The 27,367-nt window shown below is 41.3% G+C and overlaps 1 protein-coding gene across 1 annotated transcript in view; it reads left to right on the forward strand.

Annotated features, from left to right (window-relative positions):
* The window catches only part of MFSD4A (major facilitator superfamily domain containing 4A), a 1,221,833-nt gene that overhangs the window by 498,275 nt on the left and 696,191 nt on the right, over nt 1-27,367 (forward strand). The window contains exon 3 of the mRNA XM_044076823.1: nt 15,054-15,293. Coding sequence (XP_043932758.1) covers nt 15,054-15,293 — 240 coding nt within the window. The remainder of the gene's footprint in view (nt 1-15,053; nt 15,294-27,367) is intronic.

The following is a 27,367-nucleotide window of genomic DNA, read 5'->3' on the forward strand; positions in this document are numbered from 1 at the left end:
TGATAGGGCAGGAGTGCTTTCTGCTGCCTTGAACCAGGTCTCTGTTACAGCACAAATATCGATGTTCTCCATTTTAAGGAGTGCTTCGAGTGAGTGCATTTTGAGATTTAGACTTCTAGCGTTGAGCAGTATGACCCTCAGATTGCATTTGTTTGTAGCTGTTATGGTGGTAATTTGGTCTTTTGAACACTGCCTAAAAAAGGCACTATAAGGGTGGCAAGAGCCTTGACCAGTATCCAGAAGCCCAAGTCCAGGGCGATATATCTCAGATCATTCACACCCACATGTACAATGACAGAGTCATATTTGTACCTGTTGTTGAGGGACGTGAGTGCATGCATTATGTGATGGATCCTGGCACCTGACAGGCAACTGATTTTTTTACTTTCTCCTTATTCAACATCAGTGTGCCTCACTATTGAGTCACCTATGACTAGTGTGTTGGACATGCTGTTTTGCCTTAGGGGCTTTGGTTGAGTGGCATACTGTTTAGGAAAGTTATGTGTCTTGTGATTAGTGTTGTGTTGTGGTGGTTGAGTGCGTTTCTGCCTTGGAGGTCTCTGCTGCTTGGGCAAATTTTTATTGAGAGCCTTCATGAAGCTGAGTGTGTGGTTTGTGTTTTTATGTGAAGGCAGTGCTGGTGTGTTTTCTGGAGGGCTGTGTGTTCCATGTGGTGTGGTGCAAGTGTTGATCTTCCCCCTCTTGACCAGCTGTTCCGGTATTGGCTGGAGAGTGCGTTATACCTCTCAGCTGTACAGATTTTCACAGAATGTCTAGATTTTTCCCTCATATTTTTGTGTGTTCCTCCAAAAATCCGTACTTTGCTGGCAAATAGTTGAGGATTGAAGTCAATGAATAATGACAAACATTTGAGTTTAAGACTCCACATCCTTCAGAAAATTCATGCTAATGCAAAACCTATTATTCTATCAACTTTCTATGTTTGTAAGAGCAATATTTAAAATATGTCCCTATCCCCCCCCCATCATTTTAGATTTTGTCCAGATTTTTTGCTCTAAGAGGTTGAGAGGTCTGGTCAGTGCATGGCTTCCAATTTGGATATATAAATGCATCTCTCACATGTCTGAGTGTTGGAAGATGAGATGAAAGAGTTGTTGGTGTACATGAGGCAGTTGCTACATTGCCTCAGGATGCCCAAGTTCACCAGGTTAATAGGCGGAAGCACAGGGAACTGACGTTTAGACATGCCTGGATGGGTGGGTATTAATAATAAGTACTGGATCTGTTTCCTTGTTGAATGTTTAATGCTGGTAGCACTTTTGTGTGCTACAGTAATTGCTACAAGAAGTCTGGTAAAGTGCTAGACTAATAAACTAGTGTAAGTGCAGGAGAGGAAAAAACTAGTAGATCTAAGAAACGAATTGAAGAGCAGACTTTGGCACTGCTCAGGAACTTACAAACTGTTTTGGATACAGCAAGTCTGTATCTGGACTAGACTAGTTACAGGAAAGCAGGGAAATGAGCAGAAATGTGGGCTTTTAAACCAGAAAGTTGAAAGAGATGGAAAAACTGCCCAAATGGCCAAAAAACTACAATTTCTAGGCCAGAAACCACTCCTCTTGTGGTAGATAGGCTACCTAGTGCTTACCACTCCCACTGATAAGCTAGAAGGCTTCCCTTCAACACAGAAAGGCTTTGGGGGCTCAGAAGCTTACAAACAGTCCTGGATAGAGCAAATCTGTATCTGAACTAGACTAGTTACAGGAAAGGGGGAAACATGTGCAAATGCTGGCTTTTAAATCAGAAAGTTGAGAGAGATGGAAAAACTGCCCAAACGGCCAACAACTACAATTTCTGGGCCAAAAAACACTCCTTATGTGGTAGATAGGCTACGTAGTGCTTACCACTCCCACTGATAAGCTAAAAGGCTTCCCACCATCACAGAAAGGCTTGGGGAGCTCAGGAGCTTACAAACAGTCCTGGATACAGCAAATCTGTATCTGGACTAGACTTGTTACAGGAAAGGCAGGAAACAAGCTTAGAATTTTTTTTTAGTTCAGTTGAAAAGGAGAAAGCATGAACAGAAGATAATTCGAGGTTAAGAATGTAAGTGGGTTGGTCTTCTCAAATGGTTCTTTCTGTATTAGGTAGAATGAGCTAATGACACTAGACTGGGAGGAGTGTCCTACATCATATTTATAGTATGGGTGGCCAATTGCAAAGCCACCAAGTACAAGAACAAGACACTAATATGGAGGGCAATTGGGAAACTGTTACAGCTGCTAGCTGTAGCCAATAAATGAAAGTTTTAAATAGATAAAGGAGCAAAGAGACTCTAGAGAATGCGTTTAAACTGCAAACAAATCAGTTATATGATACTGACTAGAACACAGAAACCTCACAAAGAAGCACAAATGCATAGAAAAGCAGAGATAGAGCACTCACAAACAGAAAATACAACTTTCAGTATGAAAAAACAGTTTACAGTTAAGTAATTCAGTAAAAATACAATTAGAGTAAAGAAACCATATCTAGCAATGAAAAATAGGTAAAACAGTATAAAACAGTACATAAATGCAGTGAAACAGTAAAAAAAAGCTTTATAACATAGCAAAATGTAGAAGATTAGCCTTATAGCACAATTATAAGAGTTTAAAGAAGTGTAATTCAATGAAATAAGTGTAAAAAAAATAACTTCTGCTCTTGGAATATTAAGGAATTTATGCTTAGTCCCAGTGATGAATCACAAATTCCACAGCCTAATAAATACAAGCACAGCCCCTTACGGACACTGGGTTTATATACCAGGAAGGATGGAAGAATCTAGAAGCTCTGATTACTACTCAGTCCTACTAACCTCTGCTGTTACATCAATCACTCGTGCTAGATAAGGTCAGGAAATCCTGTTACTCTCAGTAGTAATGAAGACAACACACTATCAAGATGGCTGCCAGAAACACAGGAAACTCAACAAACAAAGCTGCCAGGCCTGGACAACAGCAGGCCTCTATCAAGATTACCTGAGTAGAACACAGAAACCTCGCAATAAATGCACAGAAAGAGCACTCACAAACAGAAAATACGAGTCTTAGTATGAAAAATTAATTTACAGTTTAGTAATTTAGTAAAAATGCAGTTACAGTAATGCACACTATTACAGCTACTAGCTGTAGCCACTAAATTAAAGCTTTAAACAGATAAAGGAGCAAGGAGACTCTAGAGAATGCTTTTAACTGCAGACAAATCAGTTATATGATACCTGACTAGAAAACAGAAACCTCACAAAAAAGCACAAATGCACAGAAAGGCATAGCTAGAGCACTCACAAACAGAAAATACAACTCTCAGTATGAAAAAGCAGTTTACAATTAAGTAATTCAGTAAAAATGCAATTAGAGTAATGAAACAGCATCTAGCAATGAAAAATGCAGTTAAAACAATATGAAACCGTACATAAATGCAGTGAAACAGTAAAAAAAAAAGGCTTTATAACAGTGCAAAATGTAGATTAGCTGTATAGCACAATTATAAGAGTTAAAGAAGTGCAATTCAATGAAATAAGTTTAAAAAAATAATTTATTCTGCGCTTGGAATCTTAAGGAATTTCTGCTTAGTCCCAGTGATGAATCACCAATTCCACAGCCTGATAAATACAAGCACAGCCTCTTACAGACACTGGGTTTATATATCACAAAGGATGGACGAATATGAGAGAGTTCATCTGTTTTATCTCCAAATGCCTTAATCACAGTAGGGTTGTCTTTCTGCTCCTCACCCAATTTCCTCCCTCATTATCTAAAACATATTACTTTTCCTCAAGCCTTCCTTCTACCACCCCTCATCTTTGTACCTCATTTTCTTTCTTCTGCTTTACCTGTAATGTCTCAGTTGCCCAGGTTAACTTCCTTCCTTCCCTAGTACAATAATTTAGGTGAGAGCTAACTTGCTAGTCCTCTATTTAAATCAGTAGGAACATCTGATTTCCCCTCATTTACCTACCACTATCTTCTTACTTACTGTCTTACCTAACTGAGCAGATGCAATAAGATAGGTGAGAGTTCATTTTGTGTACCTCTAACCACTTCCGTGCCATTGTGGTGATCTTACGTCACATGAGTACATTTCACTTTCTTATTTTCTGCAAAGTACCATGTCCCATATTTTACCTTTTTCACATCTCAGCCACCTTCAGTACTTGTTATACGCTCTCCCCTTTTCACCCTAACAGTCCTACTAACCTGGTTAGTTTCCTCTTCTCAGTTCCACAAAGTTTTCTGCTCTGTGCCATTTCCCTTACCACCTGTCTCAACACTGATACCAGTATCAATCTCCTTCTTTCAGACATTACTGTGCACTTTATAATAATTGCCATAGACTCTACAATTTGCTGGACTTTTATTGTCCTCCCCTTTTCTCCTCGCATTACATATAACAGACAGTGTCAGCATCATAATCAGTACTTACCCTTTTCACTCTGATTACCCTTTTCCCTGTCCCAGTCAGTCACACATTCCATAAAACTGCCTTGCTCTTCCCAACATCTTTCTTGCTCCCTCACCATCTTATTCTCTCATCCTCCAAAAGCTGCCTTTTCTAGTCTTGTTGCTGGTAAGCTTTTTAGATACCTTTTCCAAAATCTTTCTCTGTTTTCTGTTGTGACTTTCAGGTCTCTTCTTCCCTTATCTACCACTCATTACTGAAACCCTTACCTTCCCACAGGATATTAGCTTCATATTAGGCTTTCAATACAGAAGTAGAGGGAGCAGTAGACTGAATTCTATCCATGTATGCTTTCTGCAGAATAATCTGTCCTTAGCTGGTATGTCTGAAACCCATCTCAAACCATATTCCCAGTTTATAGATATCCACTTCCCAAGCTTTACCTTGTATTCATAATGATGGTTCAGAGATGGGCAGTGGTGCATCTATATTCTTTAGCCTCTCTCATTATATCATGTTACTCATTGTTGGCCTATTCATTCCACCTACCATTAAGACTTCCCCCTTCTCCCCAGTCTCCAAACTGTAAACAAACAGATCTGTTGCAGCACTAGCCTACGTCATCTGGATGACCGGAATGTCAGCTTCTCAGCTTCTTCCTCCCTGCTAGGCAGGGTCTGCTTAGTTCCTTAACTGCCCTTGGTGTATTGCTTCTTTTTTAACAAATCTGCCATAGCTTTGCACACTCTAAAATCATTTCCTGTTAGATGTAATGTTTTATAATCCAAGTAAAATGCACAGCCTCTTATACTTCCACACAACTTCAGCAACTACTGCTTTATAACCATTAGCCAGTCAAAAAGAAATGGAATTTTTTTCAGTCAGAAGTTGATCCACTGAGCAAATATGTAATCTTGAAAATGAACTGCCAAATCCCACCTTTGCCTTACTTAGGACCCCAGCACAGCATGTTTTATTCTAAAAAGCACTCTTTTTAACCCATAAATAAACTCTTCCCTCCCATCCTCTAATAGAGACAAGGAAGATACCAGTACTTAAAGTTATGAGAAACAGGAATAGGGCATGGAAAGCCTAGAAGGACTTAAACATGCTCTTGATTACACTGCATCTTTCCTGCCCCCTCTCAAACAAATGAAAGATAATAGAAGACAAAAAACTAACTTCTCCAGAAGCACACAGTCCAGTCTCTTACTGAATCTAGAAACAATACTGGTCTGATTTAAACGGCATATTAGGGAAACGCAGATCTTCACCTTGTAGTTACTCTTGCTGAAGTCCTTCAGGTCTGAATTCTGTACTTTTCCTTTCGTAGCTCCTTTTCCTCTAACAGCTCCTTCATTCTACATTTTCACATCAAAATCATTCTCTGAAATAGACTGTAAAACCATTCTCTGAAATAGACTGTAAAACTATCTGACATTCCCAGCCACATCAGCCATGGTCTTGAGAAACACTTTCTTTGGTTTATTAAACTCTGCAGAGATATTAGCATACTAACAGACTTCTTGCTCTTTAATATTTATTTTGCTGTGGCTTATTCTCTCCTTGTAAAAAGAAGTTCCTTTTCTGCCGTCCCCTAAGTCGAAGTGTCTGTCCAATGACATTGTGAACCCATCTCATTATTTTTATACCCCTATCAAGCTACTGGGTAGGGCACCAACAATAAATGCTCAGAAAACATCCTCATACAGTTCTAATACAGCTCAAATCTTACTCCCATAGCAGAAGTACTAGCATCACCCTCTTAACTTTATCTGATTCTGTACTCATCACTGTAGGCATTGAACAACTTACTGATGCCTTATTTGCTGATCACAGCTCTTAGGCCATAACAGGTACTTTGTAGTTAGCGGTTGCATCTTCCTCGTCATTTGGTCATTCCACTATTAACTAGATCCAAAGTTATCTTGCCAACTAATATTTCAGAATTCATTTAAGCTCTAACGTCTGTACTAAAGCTTATGTTCTCTATCTGGTATACCATAAGGATTGTCTTAGCCACCCCCCCCCTTTCTTATTCTTTTACATTTCTTTGCCCACTGACCTTCACATCTTTAACATTGTTCTCTTTGCAGATCTTTTTAGTTTCAGGTCCTCAAACTGTACAATTTCCATTGGGAAATGCCTGATCCAAGATTGCTATGCACTTCTTAACTTTCTTCATATGAAACCCCTTGCTCTTCACTGAAACAAAGCCATGCACCTGCAGTATTTGATATTAACTCTTAACTCCTTCTACATCCCTTCTCCTCCTTCCCTTCCTATCCCACAAAAAAAACATACTGATAAGAGCCCTTTACCTTTCAATATCTTGACCTGTTATGTACACCCATACCCCTAATGAAAGAAACATAACCACCCCAAAAATAAAATAAATGAATTAATAAAATAAGTAAATTCGTCCTTACATTTCCTGTCATTACTTTTCCAGTTTACTTACTTATTTATAAATAAATAAATAAATAAATTTACTTATCCCTAAAGCTAAAGAAGCAGGTGCAAAAGGTATTTTCCAGTCCAATCACAATATGGCCTTCCCATCCACCTTCATTTTATGCATTTGTTCCACATTCAAAGGAGCTTGGTCTTTTCAAACCAGAACTGCAGATCTGTTCTCCTTTCTTCTAAATATGACTACCAAGGTGTCTCAGTTACAAAATTATCATAGCAACATGTTTCCCAACTTGCTTTAAAATGTCACCCTCAAAGTGTCGTTTATTAATGCAGTAGGTCACAGTCCAACGCAGTGTTTTTGCGCGACGGCCCTGCACCCAACTTTCTTTTTACTTTAGACAGGGTATTCCCCATCTTAGGCTTTAGTATGTGCTGCTGTTAAATAACATCAGCATACTCACTCTAGATGTCCTTCATGGATGCATCTGCAGTCATAACAACTGGGTTGTCCTGTCGTCAGGCAGCCCTTCAGTCGGCCGGATTCCAAAGTCCGTCCGCTTCGCTGATGTCGCACTTCACCCGGCGTCATCTCTGTTGGCCCGGGTATATCAGCATCAACCGGCGCCATCTTCTTCAGTCCTGCTTGCCGCGTGGCGCCGAAGCAGAAGCTGTTCGCAAGTGCGGTCGGTCGGATCCAGAGATTACTTCTACCGAATACTCTTGAAGACTTCTAAAGCTAAGTACCCGTTGGGGACTCTTTCTTGCCTCAGCCGATGTCAGAAAAAGTTAATAATTGTTTAACCTGTGGGAAACAAATACCTCATAAAGATTTCCACTCTTACTGCCTGCCCTGTTTAGGCCCAGCCCACGACGTAGCAGCTTGTTCGCTTCTTCTTTCATTTAACGCTTAGACGCCAGGTTGCCGGTTGCAGAACAGTTTTTCGGTTCTGACTTTGCTTTATGTATGCCCCTGCCCCCCCTCGACTCGTGATTCTGCCAATAAAACCATGGTTAAACTGATCAAACTACACCTAAAACTATCACTACAACTGAGGTCCTGCTAACACTCTTGAATCGGCCTCAGAAATTTTACCCACTACGGTGCTTACCACTGACTTATCAGACACCATTCCCTTGGATGTCTCTACCCCAGCACGTGGTGCTGCTAGGCCTCCAGCAGCCATGTCCATTAAGGCCTTCGCCAGGGCTAAAGCAGCCAAGACTACTAAAACAGTGCCTGTTAAACCCCTTCCACCAGCCCCTCTGCCAGTTCTCAAATGCTTACCTTGGCAGAAGATTTAATTTCATTAATTAGAGGATCTCAATCTCACCCAGACAGGGCCTCTCAGCCCCAGAAAAGAGACCTGGGCAGAGCCCCTGCGCCAGTGTCCTCTGATGATTCTGCTGATGAATCAGACATAACTGACCAGCCAGAGGCTCCTTTCTCCAATTTTGAAGATTCTGATGCTGAAGAATCCATTCCAGCTGCTTCCCCTCAGAAGAATTCTCCTTTGGAAACCTTGCATGCCATGCGAGAACAGTTCCAGTGGCAGCAACAGGATTTTTCAGACTCCAGAAAAGACTTAGGACCTTTTGCACCTACCACAGCACAGGCCCTTAGCTATCCCTCCTGTTCTCTCTGTGGTGGATGATGCTTTCAATGATGCCTGCTCAGCTCCAGATTCTTTACCCCAGCCCCTGCCAAACCAGACAGATTTTACAGGGTGCCAGATACTCATCACCACCTCTACAAGGCCCTCTTGCCGACCCGAAACTATATCCCAGGGTCCCAAGGCAGTAGCACTATAGCTAAAACCCTGTTCCTTCTGAAAGGGAAGCAAGGTCATTAGACAGATGGGGTAAAAAGTTTACACTTCAGCCACTCTTTCAGCTAGAGCTTTAAATTGTCAGTTTCACATGATACAATACCAAGAGTTTATGCTTGACCAGTTAACTAAAAAGCTAACCACTGATGAATCTCTTGATAAGAATTATGTATTAGAAATGGTAAATAACATACAGCAGGTTAGTAACCATTCTTTAAAATGTGGCTATGATGCACTGGAGGCTTCATTTAGATCAGCCATGACTGGCACAGTAATTAGAAGGCATGCATGGCTAAAGGAGCAAGCTTTACGGATCATGTTAAATCTAAATTACTTGATGCTCCTATGGATAAATCAAGTTTGTTTGGTACACCTGCCCAGCAGGTTATGAAGAAAATGGAAGAAAAGGCAAAATCAGTCCAGACAGTTAAAGAATTCTTGCAGGTTCAACCCCAAGGTTTAGCAGGAACTGGCCTGCCAAAAATTGGTCCTTTCCTGACTCCACAAGACCTCAAAGGGGCAGGAATAGACGTTCCAGAGGCAGAAACCAATCCAGAGGAGGTGCCTACAGAGGACGACTGTGGCAAGGTAACAACAGAGGCACAGAATCAACACCTGCCTCTACATCAACACAGCCACAGTGACTTAAACCTAAACCCGCCAACCAGGAACAAATAGCAGCTCCTCTAGGCGGAAAGCTAACCTTATTTTCAAAAACTGGCACCACATAACAAAGGACAAGTGGATTTTACGAACCATAGATCAAGGTTACCGGTTCCACTTCCACACTTTACCAGTCAAAAGAGGAATGCCAAACCTACCTCCAAATCAAAAAACAGAGGCTCTACAACAGATAATAGAATTAGCAAACATGAGAGCTGTGGAAAAAGTGCCAACAGCAGAGCAAGGGAAGGGGTTCTACTCCAGACTATTCCTAGTTCCAAGAAAGGAAAAAAGTTGGAGACCAATTCTAGACCTGTCTACCCTAAATACTTACATCATTGTCCCAAAATTCAAGATGCTGACCCTACAGCAACTTCTTCCCATGCTGGGCAAGGAGTGTTGGCTGGTAACTCTAGATCTCAAGGAGGCATACCTGCACGTCCCCATTCGACCTATCTGCAGAAGATACCTCAGATTTCTTGCAGGATCAGAGCACTATCAATTCTCAGCATTGCCCTTTGGCTTATCTACTGCGCCCAGAGTATTCACAAAATGCCTGGCATCAGTAATCGCCCATTGCAGACTACAGGGAATTCAAATTTATCCATACCTGGACGACTGTCTGATACAAGGGGACAACAAAAGCAAGCTGACAACAGATTTACAAAGGGTCATTTACTTGCTTCAAGCACTGGGATACACAGTCAATTTACAAAAGTCAAGGCTGATACCATCCCAGACAAGGTCTTTCCTGGGAGCGAATTGGACACAGTAAGGCAAATGGCATTCCTAACTACAGAAAACAAAAGAACCTCTTTACTTCTTGGCACTAACAAATCTGAACAAGTTAACAGCAAGAAAGGTACTGCAGGCCTTGGGTTTCATGGCATCATGCATAATCTTGGTTCCATTTGCCAGACTACATATGAGAAAGCTTCAGTGGTACCTAAAGAATTTATGGTCCCAACACAGACACAGCCTAGAAAGCGGAAATTCCACTAATACCATGCTTAAAACAGGAGTTCCTATGGTGGGCTCATGCATGCCAGTCAAACCCAGGCCTGCCCTTTCGCAAAGGTCAAGCAAGCCAGACCATCACAACAGATGCTTCAGACCTGGGATGGGGGCACATATGCTGGACAAATGCGTGCAAGGATTGTGGACACAGGACCAACTTCACCTGCACATTAACCTAAAAGAAATGCTGGCAGTAAAACTGGCAATCCAAAAGTTCAGACCATTTCTCAAGGAAGGCCAGTTGATGATAAGGACAGACAACACCACAGTCATGTGGTACATCAACAAACAAGGAGGCACTCATTCCTACCCCTATGCAGAATGACTTTGGAGCTGTGGACCCTGGCACTCAGCTACAACATCCAGTTACAGGCAATATTTGTACCAGGAAAAAAACTCTCTAGCAGATATGTTAAGCAGGACTACATCGGATGTCCACGAATGGCAGCTGCACCGGACATCTTCAAGACCATCTCGAAGAAATGGGGAATGCCTCAGATAGATCTATTCGCATCACCTCTCAATCACCAGCTCAAAAATTCTGCACAAGGACATTCCACCCACTAGCATGGAAAGTGGACTCGCTCTCCTTCAGCTGGAAAGGACTAACAGCATATGCATTCCCACCTCTTCCCTTGATACACAAAGTATTACTAAAAATCAAGGAGGAACGTCCAAGGATAATCCTGATAGCTCCAAACTGGCCAAGACAACATTGGTACCCACTGCTGAGGAGCATGTCTCGGAACAATATGTGGCCAATACCCTGATGCCTTTGATGCTAACTCAGAACAACTACAGCACCATGCATCCAAACCTAAAAACGTTGCAACTGACTGCATGGAACATCACATAGCAGCTAACCCACAGCTTTCACAAAGAGTTAAAGACATTATTCTTGAAGCACGCAGACCTTCAACAAGAAGAAACTATGCTGGGAAATGGAAAAGGTTTGTCATTTGGAGCTCAGAAAGAGGTAAAGATGTATCAAACATAGATATGCCCAACATTCTGGAGTATCTGGCCGAACTACTTCATTCAGGCCTGTCCTATTCCTCCATCAAGATTCATGCATCAGCTATTTCAGCAGAATACAGCTTTGATCCACCTGTTTTTCACCCTTTGCTCAGGCAGTTCCTCGGAGGAATCAAGAATGTAAAACCTCCAAGGAAACCACCATTACCAGCCTGGGACTTGAACTTTGTGCTAGAAAAATTGACTCTATCACCTTTTGAACCAGCAGCAACAGCAGACCTGCAACACCTGTCATGGAAAACTGCTTTCCTACTGGCAATTACTTCAGCAAGGAGGGTTTCAGAACTACAGGCCTTAATGGCAGTGCAACCCTTTCTAATCTTCCACCAAGATAGAGTGTCCATGAGGACTAATCCTACATTTATGCCTAAGGTGGTATCCAGAGTGTCCTTAAACCAGGCAATCCACCTACCTACCTTCTTTCCCAACCCACAAAACAGAGGGAAAGAATACTGCATACCTTGGATGTACTACTTGGACAGAACAAAAATAGCAGAAAGACTGACCAACTTTTGTAGCCTATGCAACAGGAAGGGAAGGAAAAGCTATTTCCAAACAGACAATCTCCAAATGGATAGGAAATTGCATACGATTCTGTTACTCCTTCCATGGAAAGCAAATTCCACAGAACATAAGACCTCATTCTACAAGGGCAACAGCCACTACCACAGCCTGTGGCTACCTACTTGGACCTCCGTGCATACATTTGCCAAGCATTATAATTTACCTCTATATTCCAGATCCCGAGCAGGGTTTGCCACTGCTGTACTGCAGGATCCTAAACAATAATCTACCTTTATCCTCCTCCCTAGTTGGCTATGGTATTCTACCCAGTTGTTATGACTGCAGATGCATCCATGAAGGACATAGTACAGTTTTGTACCTACCATAAATGTAGATGTCCGAATTGGATAGCATCTGCAGTCGATTACCCTCCCTCCTTCCCTCTGTGGTACCTAGGTGTTTACCCTTCTAATAGCTCATGGTAGGGTGTTAGTTTACCCTCTAATAGCTAGTGGGGACTTCTTTCATGGTGTATTTGTTTGTATTTATGTACATACATGCTTATTTTTGTGTTTACCTCTATCTTTTGGAAACATTGGCATCTATCCAAAATTTTTTAGCCTTCTAGAGGGCTTCTGGCATCTGGGGCAAGAAACACTGAAGAAAATGGCGTGGCTGATGCTTATATACCGAAGGCCAACAGAGATGACGCCGCCGGGTGAAGTGCGACATCAGCGAACTGAAGGGCTGCCTGACGACAGGACAACCCAGTTGTTATGACTGCAGATGCTATCCAATTCGGACATCTACATTTATGGTAGGTACAAAACTGTACTTTCTACAACAAACTGAAAAGGATTTTAAAAGAAAGATCCTTCTCTAGTTTCTCACAACCTGTTCCATCATAACCTCTTTGCATCCTTACTTCTGACCACTGTTGTTTCCAATTTGTAAACAGTAATAGTCACTTTCCTCAGTTAATGGTTTCATATTTTTGCTCTATCATATCTACTTTTGTTCACAAGACCTGCCATTTAATATTGTATGGCCTGAAATATAATTTTGTAAGTCTTGTATTCTGTAAAATTGACATTGTTGGCTACACTGCAATAAACTACCAAAGTGGAATTACTGTTTACCCTTAAAATGAAACAAACATAAAATATTTGTACAGTGGCAATCATTTGAGCAGTAATTCTTTGAGAGTTTAAATCCAACAGTTATTAACCCACCATTTCACTGCAGATACCGCTAAGCTAATAATAAATCCCCAAATGCAAATGTTTATTTTGAAAAAGAAAGCCTTTATTTGAAAGATAAAATTAAATAATGCACTTTGTAAGACCAACTATACAAGCAACTTTAAATGTAGATAAGGAAAATACAAAATAAACATGTTTAACCACTTAGGGGACATAAAAAAAATATTCTAATAGCTTATCTGGCCCAGTCTGTATCAGTTGCCAAAGATCTACTGATTATGTGTCAGTCTCTGACTTAGAAATCCAAAAGGCAGATGCATAAATCCACTAACAAATTGAATACAATTTGAGCTCAGTTCCGAAATGCAATGCAGCTTCATCATCAGGAAAAAAAAAATGCAGCATCTGTGACAGACTCCGTCTTTCTCTCTCTACCCGATTCCAAGACTGTCCTTCCTGTCCAGATCCAAAAGTGGATGATGATACTCTTCATGTTCTCAGAGCTCTTTAGCTTAGGGACGTGAGGTTTACTTTATCAAGTTAGGATACAAATAAGGTAATGCAATTAGGGAGAATAAATGTTTGCATGTCTGAGGAGCACATTCACATTTTTTCTATGCAGCTCTACCAAAAGTCATTTCACACTCTGTAGAGTTGCACTTTTTTCATTCTATTAATTTATCATGCAGCAAGATTTACAAAAGCTAGCTTTTACGAAAAACGGTTAGAGATTTTACCTTAATACAGCTTCTCCACAAACAATAAGTAATGCATGCAGCTGTATCCATGTTTGAGTCACAAGCTAATGCAATAAGGGTTTAGGCAACTAGCTTTTATCATAGTAAAAGAGAGTGAAGTTAAGGGGACAGTAAAATTACGAAGGGCACTCGAGATGTTATCCTTGGTTAGTATAAAATGGGATCTTAACAAATGGCTCCCTCTTGTTATATTTTGCACATGGCAAGTTGATGGGGAACTAGAGGTAGGGATTGTATAAAGGTAGTGTGACCTGATTAATGAATAGCACAAGTTTTTTATGTGTGTGTTTACTGTGCATGGATTTAATAAGTGTGCATATTTTGCTCATCTTTTGAACTGCATGTATGTGTGCATGTGTTTTGTGTGTGGTGTTATATGTATGCATATTTGATGAATAAACTTTCTTAGTGAAAAAGTAATGATAAACCAGAGTTACAGAATGACAGTATGTCATTTAAAAGAACACAGTTGAATTAATGAAGTATAAAGACGTTAACCGTCCACTTTTATTTTAGCTATTAATACTTAATTTTAAAACTGAAAACTCCTTTTATTTTTCAAAGTGGTTCAAAATTCCTCCTAGAGGTACTCTTTCTTTTTCTTAGTGGAGTGCTGTGAGCCAGTCAGCTTTGAGGTTTGTGATGCTGAACCATGTTCAAGCTACAGCAAGTCTTGCTTAAAATCTAGTGCAGGATTACCACATCTAAAACAATGGAACACTACAGCAATGATTCAGTTTGGTCCCTTAAGTTCGGCATGGCTGAAGCTGATTTTTATGCTTCATCCTTAGGCAGAAGTTTTTGCTATGAGACTTGTGTCTAGCTGGGTAAAAAACTGGGAGATTATAGGGGGTATCTTTCAAAATCTGACTCTCTTGGAGCTTTTACTTCAGAAGGCAGTACATTATATAATAATGTAGTAAACAGCATCAACAACTGAGATAGTTGTGTCTTGACATAGTGCCTGATACCGTTGTTGTACAAAACAAACCATGAAATGTATAAACCCTAGTCTTTGCAGAGGTCTGAAGGTAATTTACCTTAATGTCACTTGTGGCAACTGGTACAGAGATTTTAACCTAAATGGAATGTATTGCTTTAATGTGTGTGATGGTTGCTGTGTCTAAAACATACATTTAAGAGTATGTTATGTATTGCTAGTAATACTTAAGCCAAGAAGAATGTATAAAGTAAAACAAAACATTGCTAATCACATGTTGTTGTTATTTTAGGCTCTTCATTTCTTTGTTGGCTTTGGTGCCCTGCTAAGCCCATTGATAGTGGACCCTTTCCTTTCAGAAACCAACTGCATCCAGTCAAATGCCACAGCCAATGCCACAAGAAACTTGAAGCACATCCGTAAAACCATCATACCTCACCAGGTCCACAACACTTCAGCATTCCATCTAGAAAAGGAGGGTGTTGCTATTACACAGGTGTCTTATGCCTTCTGGATCATGGCACTGATCAATGTAGGTCATCATAGTCTCAAAACTTTCAGTCTAAACCATAAGGTTGTAACAAATATTTGAAATACTGGAAGGAAATGAATACCTTTTGAGTTCCAAATTAAACATGCAATTTCAATAGGCACAGACTCCATAACTACTCAATAATTAGTTTTATCGCACCATAACTGAAATATGTGGTGCTTTTCTGTAGTGATCCAGAATTATGGTAATTTTGTAAGTCCCATTAACCATATTTCTTTCAAGAAATCAGAAAGTATGTGGTTGTGCTAAGTTACGGAGAAGTCAGGCTTCCTGAGTAAAGCGTAATACGGTCTGTCATTGAGAGTCCACCTTCATTATTATCTTAGTACTTCTTTTATTATGCAGTGTTATGTCTACCATGGTTGCCCTATTAATCTAACAAATGCCTCTAAAAGGAGCAAACATGCTAGAGTTTTGGTTAAAGGTATTCATTTCCTGTAATTTGTGAGCTACAGAAGATATTTTGCTTTTTGCATTTTTATATTTTGCTTTCTTTGCTCCAAAGCTGTGTTTTGCTTCATATTTTTTAGTTATCTGTGCGTTGTCTTTAGAACTTGTATTGATATCTGATTGGAATCTCCATAGAGCCAACTACTGTTGTTACTGAATAACAGGTATTCCATCTCCTGCTTTGATTGGAGCTTAAGCGTTTGTGAGGAATTTTTTGGTCAAGGACATAATTCTATTTAACATGTGAAGAAGGCTGCATTTAAAACAGGCTGTGTCGATTGCAGGCTTGCATCTTACCTTTCACAACTGAGAAAGGTATTAGTTTTAATTCCCTTTTTGAACAGGGACAAAAAGTTTAATGCAGAGCAAACATGGTGCCTTTCTATTTAAGTGAAGTGCCAGTACCCTCGCTGTTGTGAGTTTTGCTCATTGCATCGTATTTTCTAATATATAATCCTCTCCAAGTTGATGCATTTTAACAAAAGGGGTCTTTCCCCTGCAGTAGAACAGTCCCATACCAATGCTATCTGGAGCCCTGTACAGTTCAGTGAACTGCTGCTTGCCTTCAACTCTAAGTTCAGGACAACTGCAGCAAATCCCTTTCAACAAATGTAACAACTGGCCTGCTACAGTTAGAATATCACACATAAAGTGCTTCAGCCATGACTACAGATACCTCTCAGCTGTACAGATTTTTGCGCCATATTTTTGGTCTGTTTTGTATAAAATTGTGGTTTTCTGGTAAATCACTGGCAATTCAGTGAGGGTTAAAGTCGGAACATAGTTACAGACGTTTGAGTTTCAGACTTCATATCATTCAGAAAATTCATGCTAATGTAAAACCTGTTACTCTATCAATGTTTTGTAAGAGCAATATTTAAAAAGTATCCCTATTTGGGCCTTTGTCCCCCCATTATTGATGGCTTTGTCCAGATTTCTTGCTCTAAGAGGTTGAGAGGTATGCAGATATAGTATCTGAATGCAGGTGCTATACTACCAATCCAAAAGCATCTGCTGATCATGCCCCCTAATACCTTGTGCCCAGGTAAGTTGCCCCCTCCACACCCCCTAGCTTTACCGCTGGAGCAAAATACAACTTTGCATTGAATGCCATCACTGACCATCAAAAGTAATATATACTAAAATTCTAGATGTGTCTAGGTCAGAAAGCATGAAACATGACCTATTTGAGCCCTCTAACATCTCTGTTTAACCACAACCTCCTAAGTGGCTTCATGCCTGGTGAATGGAGAACTGCAACATTTATTCCTCAGTACAAGAGAAGTCACCAAAGCAATAGATAAGGGCAAAATGTTACACACTGCCTATTCTGGCCTGACCAAAGCATCAGACACTATTCCCTATTCAAGTATTGTTGGCAAACTCATGAAACTAGGACTAAATCCCTATGTTAAACATTGGATAGCCTTCTGGCTCATAGACAGTACACAAGAAATCAGGATAGGGATTCTACCACCACAAAAAAACTCAGACAGTAGCACAGTCCCTCAGGACGTGGTGCTGTGGCTTCTCCTCTTTGGCATTTACTTTTTGGAAGTCAAAGCTACCATCAAAGGCCTCTAGTTGACCACGTTTATGGACAACTGCAAGCTTAGTGCATTCATAGAATCTCCCAAAGGACAGTGATATCCACCAAGAGGGCTTGTTGCAAGCTAATGGTGCGTTGCCAGAACCATGGTCTAAAACTCAGTGCCAAAGATGTATAATAGTTTCCTTTGGAAAGTTTGACACCTTAGGGAATTGCTACATACAAAATATACCCTAAGAATAGACCCAGTGGTTAGGGACTTGGGTACATTTGTTGGATGGTGATTTGGTCATTGACCCTCATGTGTCTACTATTTTAAGGAAAACATTCTGTATGGTGCAACTTATAAGCAAGGGTATTGCATCCAGGTCTAGGAATGTTATTGTCTAGTTGTACTCAGCACTCATTAAGCCAATCATTGAGTACAACGCTCCATTTGGAATGCACATGGCCAGGCATATGCAACAACTGGAATGTGCCCACAAAGGTTCCCAACAAAAAGAATACAAGGTGTAAACCACATGGAATATGCAGACTGCTTTTCAAAGCCTTATATTTTTTTTTTAATATCTTTATTGAATTATCACTTAAGACATAGGTAAACATACATTTATATAAAAGAAAACAAACCGCGTTAACATGTTCTCAGTTACAAACATAATACATTCATATAAGCTTTTATACAATTATCATCAATCCAACGTTATATAAATTGCTGAATTCCTGCCATCCCTTAAACCTCACTCCTCCTCCAAAACATTATTCTGCATATATTGTTCCCACAGTTTCCATATTTTTTTCTACGTAGTTTGGTCCTACCCTTTTTCTAAAGATCTGAGTTTCAGTTCTTTTATCTCTGTTACAGTTTTCACCATTTCAAATACAGTTGCTTTAGACATTGATTTCCATTTTCTAATCATTGCTTTTTTGGCAGCCACCAGAATTAAACCTATCAAGGCCTTACTATCAATAGGCAATTCAGATCCTGTATCCCAGCTCAAAAACAATTTCCTTAGTTACACCTATTTGCTCACCCAATATTTCTGACCGAGTGCTCTGTAGGGAATTTTTAAAGTCTACCAATCCCAAAGCATATGTTCCCTGTTACCTCTTTCATCCCCATCACACATCCAATATTTGCCATCTGCCTGAGGAAAAAATTATTAGGAGTCTGCTTGGGGTAAAATATGCTCAAACGCCAAGGAGAATCCAGTACAATAAAACACAGCTTTAATGTGGTTTAGCGCTTTCTTCCCAATACTAGGGACTTCTGAGGAAGTCCCTAGTATTGGGAAGACAGCGCTAAACCACATTAACGCTGTGTTTTATTGTATTGGATTCTCCTTGGCATTTGTTTGAGCAGAGTTTTTGGAGTGTTATTCTTGTTCCACAGTTGGGGCAAAATATACCTATGCAAACACTTCCAAGCAAAAATCCTAAATGTTCTAGACTTTGTTGCACATTTGGGAGTCAGATGTATGTCCTGCTATTGTTTCCTTGTGAACTGTTTATCCAATCTGTCTTACTAGTCTTTTCTAACCTCCTCTGATTGACAGCAACTTCTCTTCTAGAGCAGACCTTTCACTTAGGGTACCTCTACCCCTTTCTCATTGTCCATACTCTGATATTAATCCCTGATATGAAAGTCAGGCTCTAACCCACAGTCCAAATGTATTCTTGGTCTCCTCCCACTCTATTATATATTTCTAGTTATTTATTCCCAATGCCTTGGTTCCTTTTCCAGTTTTCTCCAGTAAATTCCAGCCCCTCGTTCCTATTATCTGCACCCTAAATTGTAGTCATGCATATTAGCAGACTCTCCCTTTTCCATTCTCATTTGGCCTAGTTCTTATAATAGTTTCTGCTACTTTATAAATATAATATTCTGTATGGCTGTTGCTATTCTTTGTAATGATCTGCATCCAAAATCCCACTCTGTCCTTATTTCTTGAATTTCTCCCCTTCTTCATCAATATCCATTTCCACTTTGAATTATAGCTTTCTGCTTGTCTTATGTGTATGAGCCTTAACTGTGTTGCTCTTAAAATATACCTTTAGATTAGGTAATCCTAAACCACCTGTTCCTATAGTGATCAACTTATTCAACTTAATCCTTGCCGTCTTTCCCTCCCAGATAAAATCCTTCGATTTCCAAGTAAAAATCTTAAATCTTTAAGACTTTGTTGCATGTTTGGAAGCCATGCATATGTCCTCCCATTGTTTCCTTTGGATTGCTTATCCACTCTCACTTCCTAATCTTTTCTAACCTTCTCTGATTGATTCCTGTAGTTATTGTGTATTATTTTATATCCCTTACTAATTTCTACTTTTTATCAGCAGCTTATGTTTTCATAGGTAGGTACTAGGCTATCGGCCCGAGGGCCTACGTAAGCTTAGCCAACAAGGTTCCCTGGCTTACGCCACCCAAGAAAGTTATTTTCCTGTGCCACTGTTGAGCAGAGACACAGAAGTGATCCCCGGGGTGTATATTTCCTATTTTCCATCCACTCAAGATTTTTCTTGAAGACTGCTAATGAAGAACTTTGCTTGACATAGATGGGTAGCCTGTTCCAGAGTATGGGAAGTCTCTGGGACCGGAATCTATCCCTCCAGCATGTCCTGTTTAGTGTGGTGACAAGGTTTAGGTCTCTAGAGCGTGTAGCTTGGAGGGATTGGGATTTCTTTAGGTGCAGCTGTCCAACAGCTCTGGGTTTGACACAGCTTTATATGTTAGGCAGAGATCACCTCGGAGTAGGCGATACGTTCTAGAGTAAAACTGGAGTTTTTTGAGACAGTCAATGTAGGGCATCTGTTAGAGGCCAGTAATCCTCTTTGTGGGTACTTCTGTGGCCTTTCCAGCTGCTGCAGATGTCTTGTGAGGTACATTCTAAAAGGGGCGTTGTACTCTATAATGGGTCGAATGAGTGTCGAGTAGAGGGGAACAATGACCTCTTTTTTTCATGGATGAGAACCCTTTTATGATGAGGTGTGCCACGTAGAAGGACTTAATTAAACTTGTCATTGTGGCTGGTCTTTTACAGAATGTTTTAACCTTTGAGAGTACTTGTATTTATATGGTGACACTGTGGTCACTCCTGGAAGCCTTGCTGCATTTGGTCAAACACTGCCATTTGCATTTATATTAATTTTACTCAGTATAATTGGGTACCCTTGTAAGAGCCTTACAGTAGCTGGCTTTGGAGTATCCTACTGGCAGTGTCTACCTTACAGTCTGGGCAGAGGGGCATAGCTAGTAAATCTGTGCCAGACTTTCCCAGGTGTGTGTGTGTGTGTGTGTGTGTGTGTGTGTGTGTGTGTGTGTGTGTGTGTGTGTGTGTGTGTGAGCTACTAGGAGCACTGGTTTCACAAAGGGAGTGGTGGAGGACTTTGCTTGGTACACTTAGCTGAGGACTCAACTCTATAGCTGCACCAGTGGGGAGTCTTATGGGGGGGCCTGGAGAGAGGGAGGACCAGACCCCAGACTGAGTGTGTTCCCTATGTGCTCTTAAGGGAAATTGTGCTTGGTGCAGAGAGCTACATCTGAAAATACTGTGTGTACCTATCTTTGCTCCAAGTGAACATCCCCTCAATGGTGTCAGTGGTGAGGATTCAGGCTCCTTAATTACTGGCCCAGAGGGGGATGTCACACATTCTGTAAAATTTAGTGAATTTTTTTTAACCAAATGCACTGTCTAAACCCCCCCCCACTATGGTGCAAGACTGTCATAAAGGAAGCAGTATGATCAGGTGCACTTATTTTCCCTGTTCCTGTTAAAGCAGGTGCACTGCATAAACACTGGTCCTTTACCAACATGACCAGGAAGAGTATGATAGCAACAAGCTTAGCCAAAAAGTACAAATACAGGTGGGTGCAGGTATGCATACTTGCAAGATGCACTAAAACACAGCTCATCAGATGCAAGTAAATTCTGCACATTTTACATACAGAACAAGATCATTAAAACCACAGACTTGCTTATTTTTAATGTAGTTATCAACAGATGTAGTTGGAACTCAACCAGCTTAAAATTAAAAGATTTCACATTTTTCGTGACTCCTGTCCAGGAAGTATGGCAAAGGAAGATATGGGCCATTCTGTCTAGTTTGGAGGGCATCATAGTACAACAACATACAAGTACTGCAAGATATAAAACTTATTAAAGACACCAAGGCAAGAGTAGCAATCCAACTAGAACAAATCAGAGCCATGTTAGCAAGGAAATTCTAAATATTAATTGCAGCCCAGCCGATGCAAATGCAGCCTACGGTCATTCACCTTAACATACTGTAAAACATATTAAGCTAGATGACTATGAGAGCAGTTCACACACAGGAAAAATACAAGAACTTCTGCACTGCCTGACAAAGTACCGATGGAGACTCTGTTAGGATTTATAACTAAAGAAACTAAAATTAAAGACACTGTTATTATAGAAAGGACTCACTGCATTACACCCAAGTTCACAAAAGGAAACCTAATGAGACTGTTTTCAGAATGTTTGAGCTTCTTGTATAAAGATTCTTATCACTGCGGTGGTGTTGCTGCGATAGCATTGTCGCCTCACAGTAAGACGTTGTCCTGTTCGATTCTCAGCTAGAGCATCTTCTGTGTGGAGACATGCGTGAATGGGCGAACCTTCATTGAAGGTTGTGCGTCAGGGCCGGCAACTCGGCACGTAAAAATCTACTGCCAATCATTAGTGGACCGGAGTTCTGCTGTGGCGACCCCTAACTGGGAAAAGCCGAAAGACACAACAACATAGAAAGATTCTTATCAAGGGCAGGACAGATGGGTCCCACAACATGAATCTCTAATGATGCAGTCAGACTAGCCTGTTTTTAGCAATGTTTCATTCAAATAGTTTAAGGAACTGGATCTTCTAGATTCAACTAAAAACTCTACAAGTGCAGGTCTTTCACTTAGGATTAACCTGGCCCTTTCTCTTTGCCATACTCTGATATTGGTTTCTGATGGGGAAGGCACTTTCTAGCCTGGAGTCCAAATGTCTTCCTGGCCTGTTCCCACTGTTACCTTTCTCTGTTTTGCTGTTTGCTATCAATACCCTTGTTGGTTTGCCAGCTTTCTGTAGTAAATTCCAGCCCACTCTTGCCTATTCTCAGTAACCCTAATTGCAGTCGTCCCTATCAACAGAATCTCCTTTCTCCATTTTCATATTAGCTTGGTTCTTAGAAAACTTTCTGCTGCTTTATGAATGTAATATTGTATATGTGGCTATTGTTATTCTCCTTAAGGATCTGCATCGAAAATTCCATTCTCTCTCTTTGTTTCTTGAACCCCCCCCCGGCTTCATCATCATTAATATCCCTTTCCACTTTGAATTATACCTTTATGCTTGTGTTATGTATATGGACCTTAACTGTGTTGCTCTAAAATATACTTTCAACTCAGGTAATCCTAAACCATCTTTTTCTATTGAAATGATCAACTTATCACACTTGACTCTTGCCCTTTTCCCCTCCCAGATAAAATCCTTCAACTCCAGATTTATTAATTGCTATCCACAAACTCTGTTCTGGTTAATAAAACTATGCCTGGTCTGGATATAAAACTAAAGGGACTGAAAACATTTTTACTTGTGGAATCTTGCTATCCTTATCCATAAACAAGAGCTTCCAGTTCATCAGTTTTTGTATTAGCTTTTGTTTAGTCTCTCCCCACATAGCCTTAGCTGCCATACCAGAATCCTTTTTAACCTATACTCCTAACTAACTTATTTTGGTACTTTTCCATTAACAGGGCAGCAGGCAAAATGTGGAGTTCATGTGAAGTCACAGCTGCTTACATTCTTTCTGGTTTGAAGTCTGTCTTCCTCCTCACAGTATTACTCATTTTCTCACAGCTCAGTACTGGTTACCAAGAAATAGTTGTTGCTGCCAACTGCCTGTGAATCAAAATTGGACAACATGGAGTGGGTAGGGTCAGTTTACGAAGCCAACACATTGGGGGATGTACAGGTAGAGATCAGACTATTACAGAAAGTAGCTAGCATTCATTACCCAGATGTATCTAATTTTTGGACACATCTAAACACCTTACGTTTGTTCTGAACACCTTTTCATTTAACACCTCCTGCCCAGAAAGGATCCTAGGAGATTACAAGGCTATCGACCTATAGGTAATTTTAAGCTTAGCCATTTCAATCCAATACCCAAGATTGCATTTACTGATGACTGCAATATGTTTTATCATCAGTATTTTGTGCTACAATAGAGAAAAGAATTGGGTACTTAGTATTACTGAATAACAGAAAATCAAGTTGGAACACACCCTATTATCACAAGTACATAAAATGAAGGTATTTACCAGATTGTAGAAAGGCTCCTGAGTGGGGAAACCCTGAGATGTTGGTAACAGGCAATGTCCGCTCTTCACTGTGGGAAAGGCAAAGCCCTAACTTTTTTAGGGAATTAGTTAAAAAGTTCGTGGGTGTGTTTCCACATCATAAGGTCTGCCATTCATTCAACTCCCCCACACTGATGCTTAAACATTAATATTGATTGTTAACATACCTACCGTTCAACTGTCCAAAGTTTCACAGAATGTCAAGATTTTTGCCTCATATTTTTGAGATGTTCCTCAGAGAATTTGTGGTTTTCTGGGAAATCACTAAGGATGAATTCACTAGATAATGATATACATTTCACTTTCAGATTTCATTTCATATCTTTCAGAAAATGCATGCTAACCTATCATCTGATGTTGTTAATCTTCTTTCCATTCATCACTGATGGGTTCGGTTCCGAGACCTCGGAACAGAGTCGGCCTTTTTACCAAGCTCGCGCCAACCAAAACAACCTCTTGAGCTAAGTCTCTACCCAGAATGCCCTTCTTCCTGTTACCTCAGATATCATTTGCCATGTAGCCATAAAGCCACGTTTCAGCCGAGCTCTCAGCTAAGTGAAACTTTTTTGATATCTGTGTGAAAAATTTTGGATATCTTCATATTTTATTAAGCAATTAGCTTTTCTAGTGTCTTTTCTTGACTGACCTTGTTTTTTCCTCTCTACCCGTAGTTACCGTTGGTACACTTTCAAGTACCATTGTTGGTATGGCCTTTCCTCCCTTACCCTTGTGGTATTTCTTCAATACCATAGTTGGTATTGTTTAATAACCTATTAGCTGACTTTTAATCAGGTGTTTGACTTCTTTTCCCTATCATACCAGTGTATTATTATATTTGTGACTTTTTTGAAAGGAGTTGACTTTGATTATAGTTGGATTATACAGTTGGCCTGTGGTGTTCTTTCTCTTTCAAGATGTCGGATAAGAAGGGTACTTCAGGTTTTAAGCATTGTACTTCATGTAAGGGCAAGTTACCTAACAGTGATTCTTATGATGACTGTGTATACTGTTTGGGGGTGTGCCACCATTCTGTGCAGCCTCCATGTGACATTTGTCAGAGTTTCAGTCAACGCACTCTTAATGAGCGCAAAAATAAAATCATTCTGAAAAGGTTACTCAAATCTCCCTTCTCAGAGGCCATTTCTGTGATGGAGGTCTCAACCCCTCCTAAGGACAAAAAGAGATCCCACTCTGTTCCTTCTTCACCATCAGGTGATCAGAACAAGCCTGGGAAATCCAAGGTCCCAAAGTTATCTTCAGAACATAAACCAGCCCCCTCAGCTCCGTCTTCTTTGGCTCTGACCATCGCAAAAACGAAAACTTTGATACCGGCACCCGTTTTGGCACTGGTCCTGCCTCTGGCACTGATTATAGACCTTACTATGCCTATTTCGAATTTGGCACCTGTGGCCACTTCGGCTCAGGGCACACCTTCAACTATGCCATTAGTTTCCACACCTTCAACTATGCCATTAGTTTCCATTTTGGAACCAACTGCTTCAGCTCTTAGTGCCACTTCGGCACCGAGCGTTGTACCGACCTCACTGGATTTGACCCCTTTACTTCTGGTCTCGAAACTAGAGACTTCAGTGCTGACAGACCTTGAACCACAGACCTGATACTCCCCCTCCATAGATCCATTTCTGGGCCAAGCGTATAGCCCCTTCATCGGACGTCCTGATTCCCAGTCTGGAGTATCCACTAGATCCACCTGGAGCCTTTCTGAACATGATGTGGTGCATCTTGTAGACCAGCTGTTGGTAGCCAGGGGGATTCCCTCACTTTCTAAGACCCATCCACTTGCAGGACTTGGGTTGCTTTATCCATGGACTCCATCTTACACTCCTCCTTTGACCATCTCAGTTCTGAAGCCTTCTGCTCCGACATCCTTCTTGGAACCCATCACTTCGGCACCCACGGTGTATCTCACTCCGGCTCCGAGTTTCTCCCTTTGGTCTTCAGTTCCCACTGAACTGGTCCTTCTTCAATCTGGGGATTGGAGGACAGGTGCGTCAGCCTGAGGTACAGAGCCACCTCTCTCCTCGGTCCATCCTTGGTGCCGATAGCCACGTCGGCACCAATCCTGTTTGAGGCTCTGTCCATGGGGACAGGTTCATCAGAGCAGGGTGTGACCCCAGTCCCGAGATTGTATTTCTCGATTCCAGGCTCCCATCCCTCTTCGGGTGGGCCTGCCTTCTGCATAATGGAGAGGGCTCTTGCTTCTGGCAGTACTCCTTTGATGTCGGAACTCCAGTTTTCACCCCCTGAGCTACAGCTGTCACAGACCACCCCCCAGGCCACCAGGCAGAGAAGCCACAGGACACCCCTGTACAGGGTACCCACTCTTCTGACTCTTCCTCAAAGACCTCCACTGAGGAACCCCCGCGAAAGAAGACATGCAAGAAGAAGCACATAGACTCACCAGAGGAGTCCTTAATGGAAGACATTGATTATGATGATGGTGAAGGGTCCCCATGGCCACCTCCTGATGATGTCTCCTTCGGTGACATCCTGGAAATGTTAAAGCAGAGGGGTGACTGGAAGCCCTCCAACCCTTCATCTGAGGAGTCTGTGTTCCTGCAGGCTTTTCACACCCGGCCTTCTACCTCTTGGGTTACCCCGCCTGCTGCCGCACTCATCATGCAGTAAGCTTGGAAGAACCATGATTCCATTGAGAGAATCCCTTGGAGTCCAGACAAAATTCTTTCTCCTCCCAAGGAGAACCTGCATTGGTCCAAAGGGTTACCAGTTGATGTTATGGTGGTGGGCATGAAAAAGGACTTGGCTGAGGAAAGTCCCACTGTCCACCCACCCAACAGGGAGTCCTGGGAGGTGGACAGACTTGGGAAGCATGTTTTTGCATCAGGGACCTTTGCCATATGGCCCTTGCATTATTTGGCACATTTTACGAGGATCCAGGGGGACTTGATCTCCAAACTCTCGGGGATGCTCTCAGGACAGTTATCTGACAAGGTCAGGGACAAAGTGGCCTTGCAGCTCGCAACCCTGTAATCAATATCCAACTCATCCATGAGGTTGCGAAGGGGCGGCTAGAGCAGCAGGTTTGGGCATTGTTATGAGGCGTCATGACTGGATGCGCATTTGTGACCTCGCAGACCCCTTCAAGTGTTCTTTTCTGAATGCTCCCATCGAAGCTTCATCTTTTTGGCTTCAAATTAAGGACACGCTAGCCAGGTGCGAGCAAGATGGAAAGACCCTGTCTGCCGTAGGCCTACAGTTTTCCAATCCTCAACGTACCTTCTCCAGGAATCAGTGGAGTGGCATAAGAAATCTCAGGATCCTTTCTGTGCCGCATGTGGTGGTGATGATACTCCCAGAGGCAGAGGGGGTAACAATTCCAGAAGACAACCCTATAAAGGCAGAGGAGGTCCTCATAATCAGGGCTCCAGGGATTCCTTCTCAGGACAGCCTTATCAGTGCTCCTGAGGAGCAGCCCAATTGTTTACCTCTGGAAGCAGTCAGGGTCGTTTCTCTCTGCACCAAGCTGCCTGGCAATCCAGCACCACTGATCGTTGGGTGCAGAGCATTATCACCAGAGGTTACACCATTCCCATTTTATGTTAGCCAAATTTCCCAAGAAAACTTCCTGACATTCCACCCAGTTTAAGGGGAGAAGCAGCTTCAGAGATTATAAAGCTGTCTCAAAAAAGAGTCATCCAACCAGTCCCA

Source organism: Protopterus annectens, chromosome 7.part0, assembly GCF_019279795.1.
Source record: "Protopterus annectens isolate FY-2018-M chromosome 7.part0, PAN1.0, whole genome shotgun sequence".
Taxonomy (NCBI): domain Eukaryota; kingdom Metazoa; phylum Chordata; order Ceratodontiformes; family Protopteridae; genus Protopterus; species Protopterus annectens.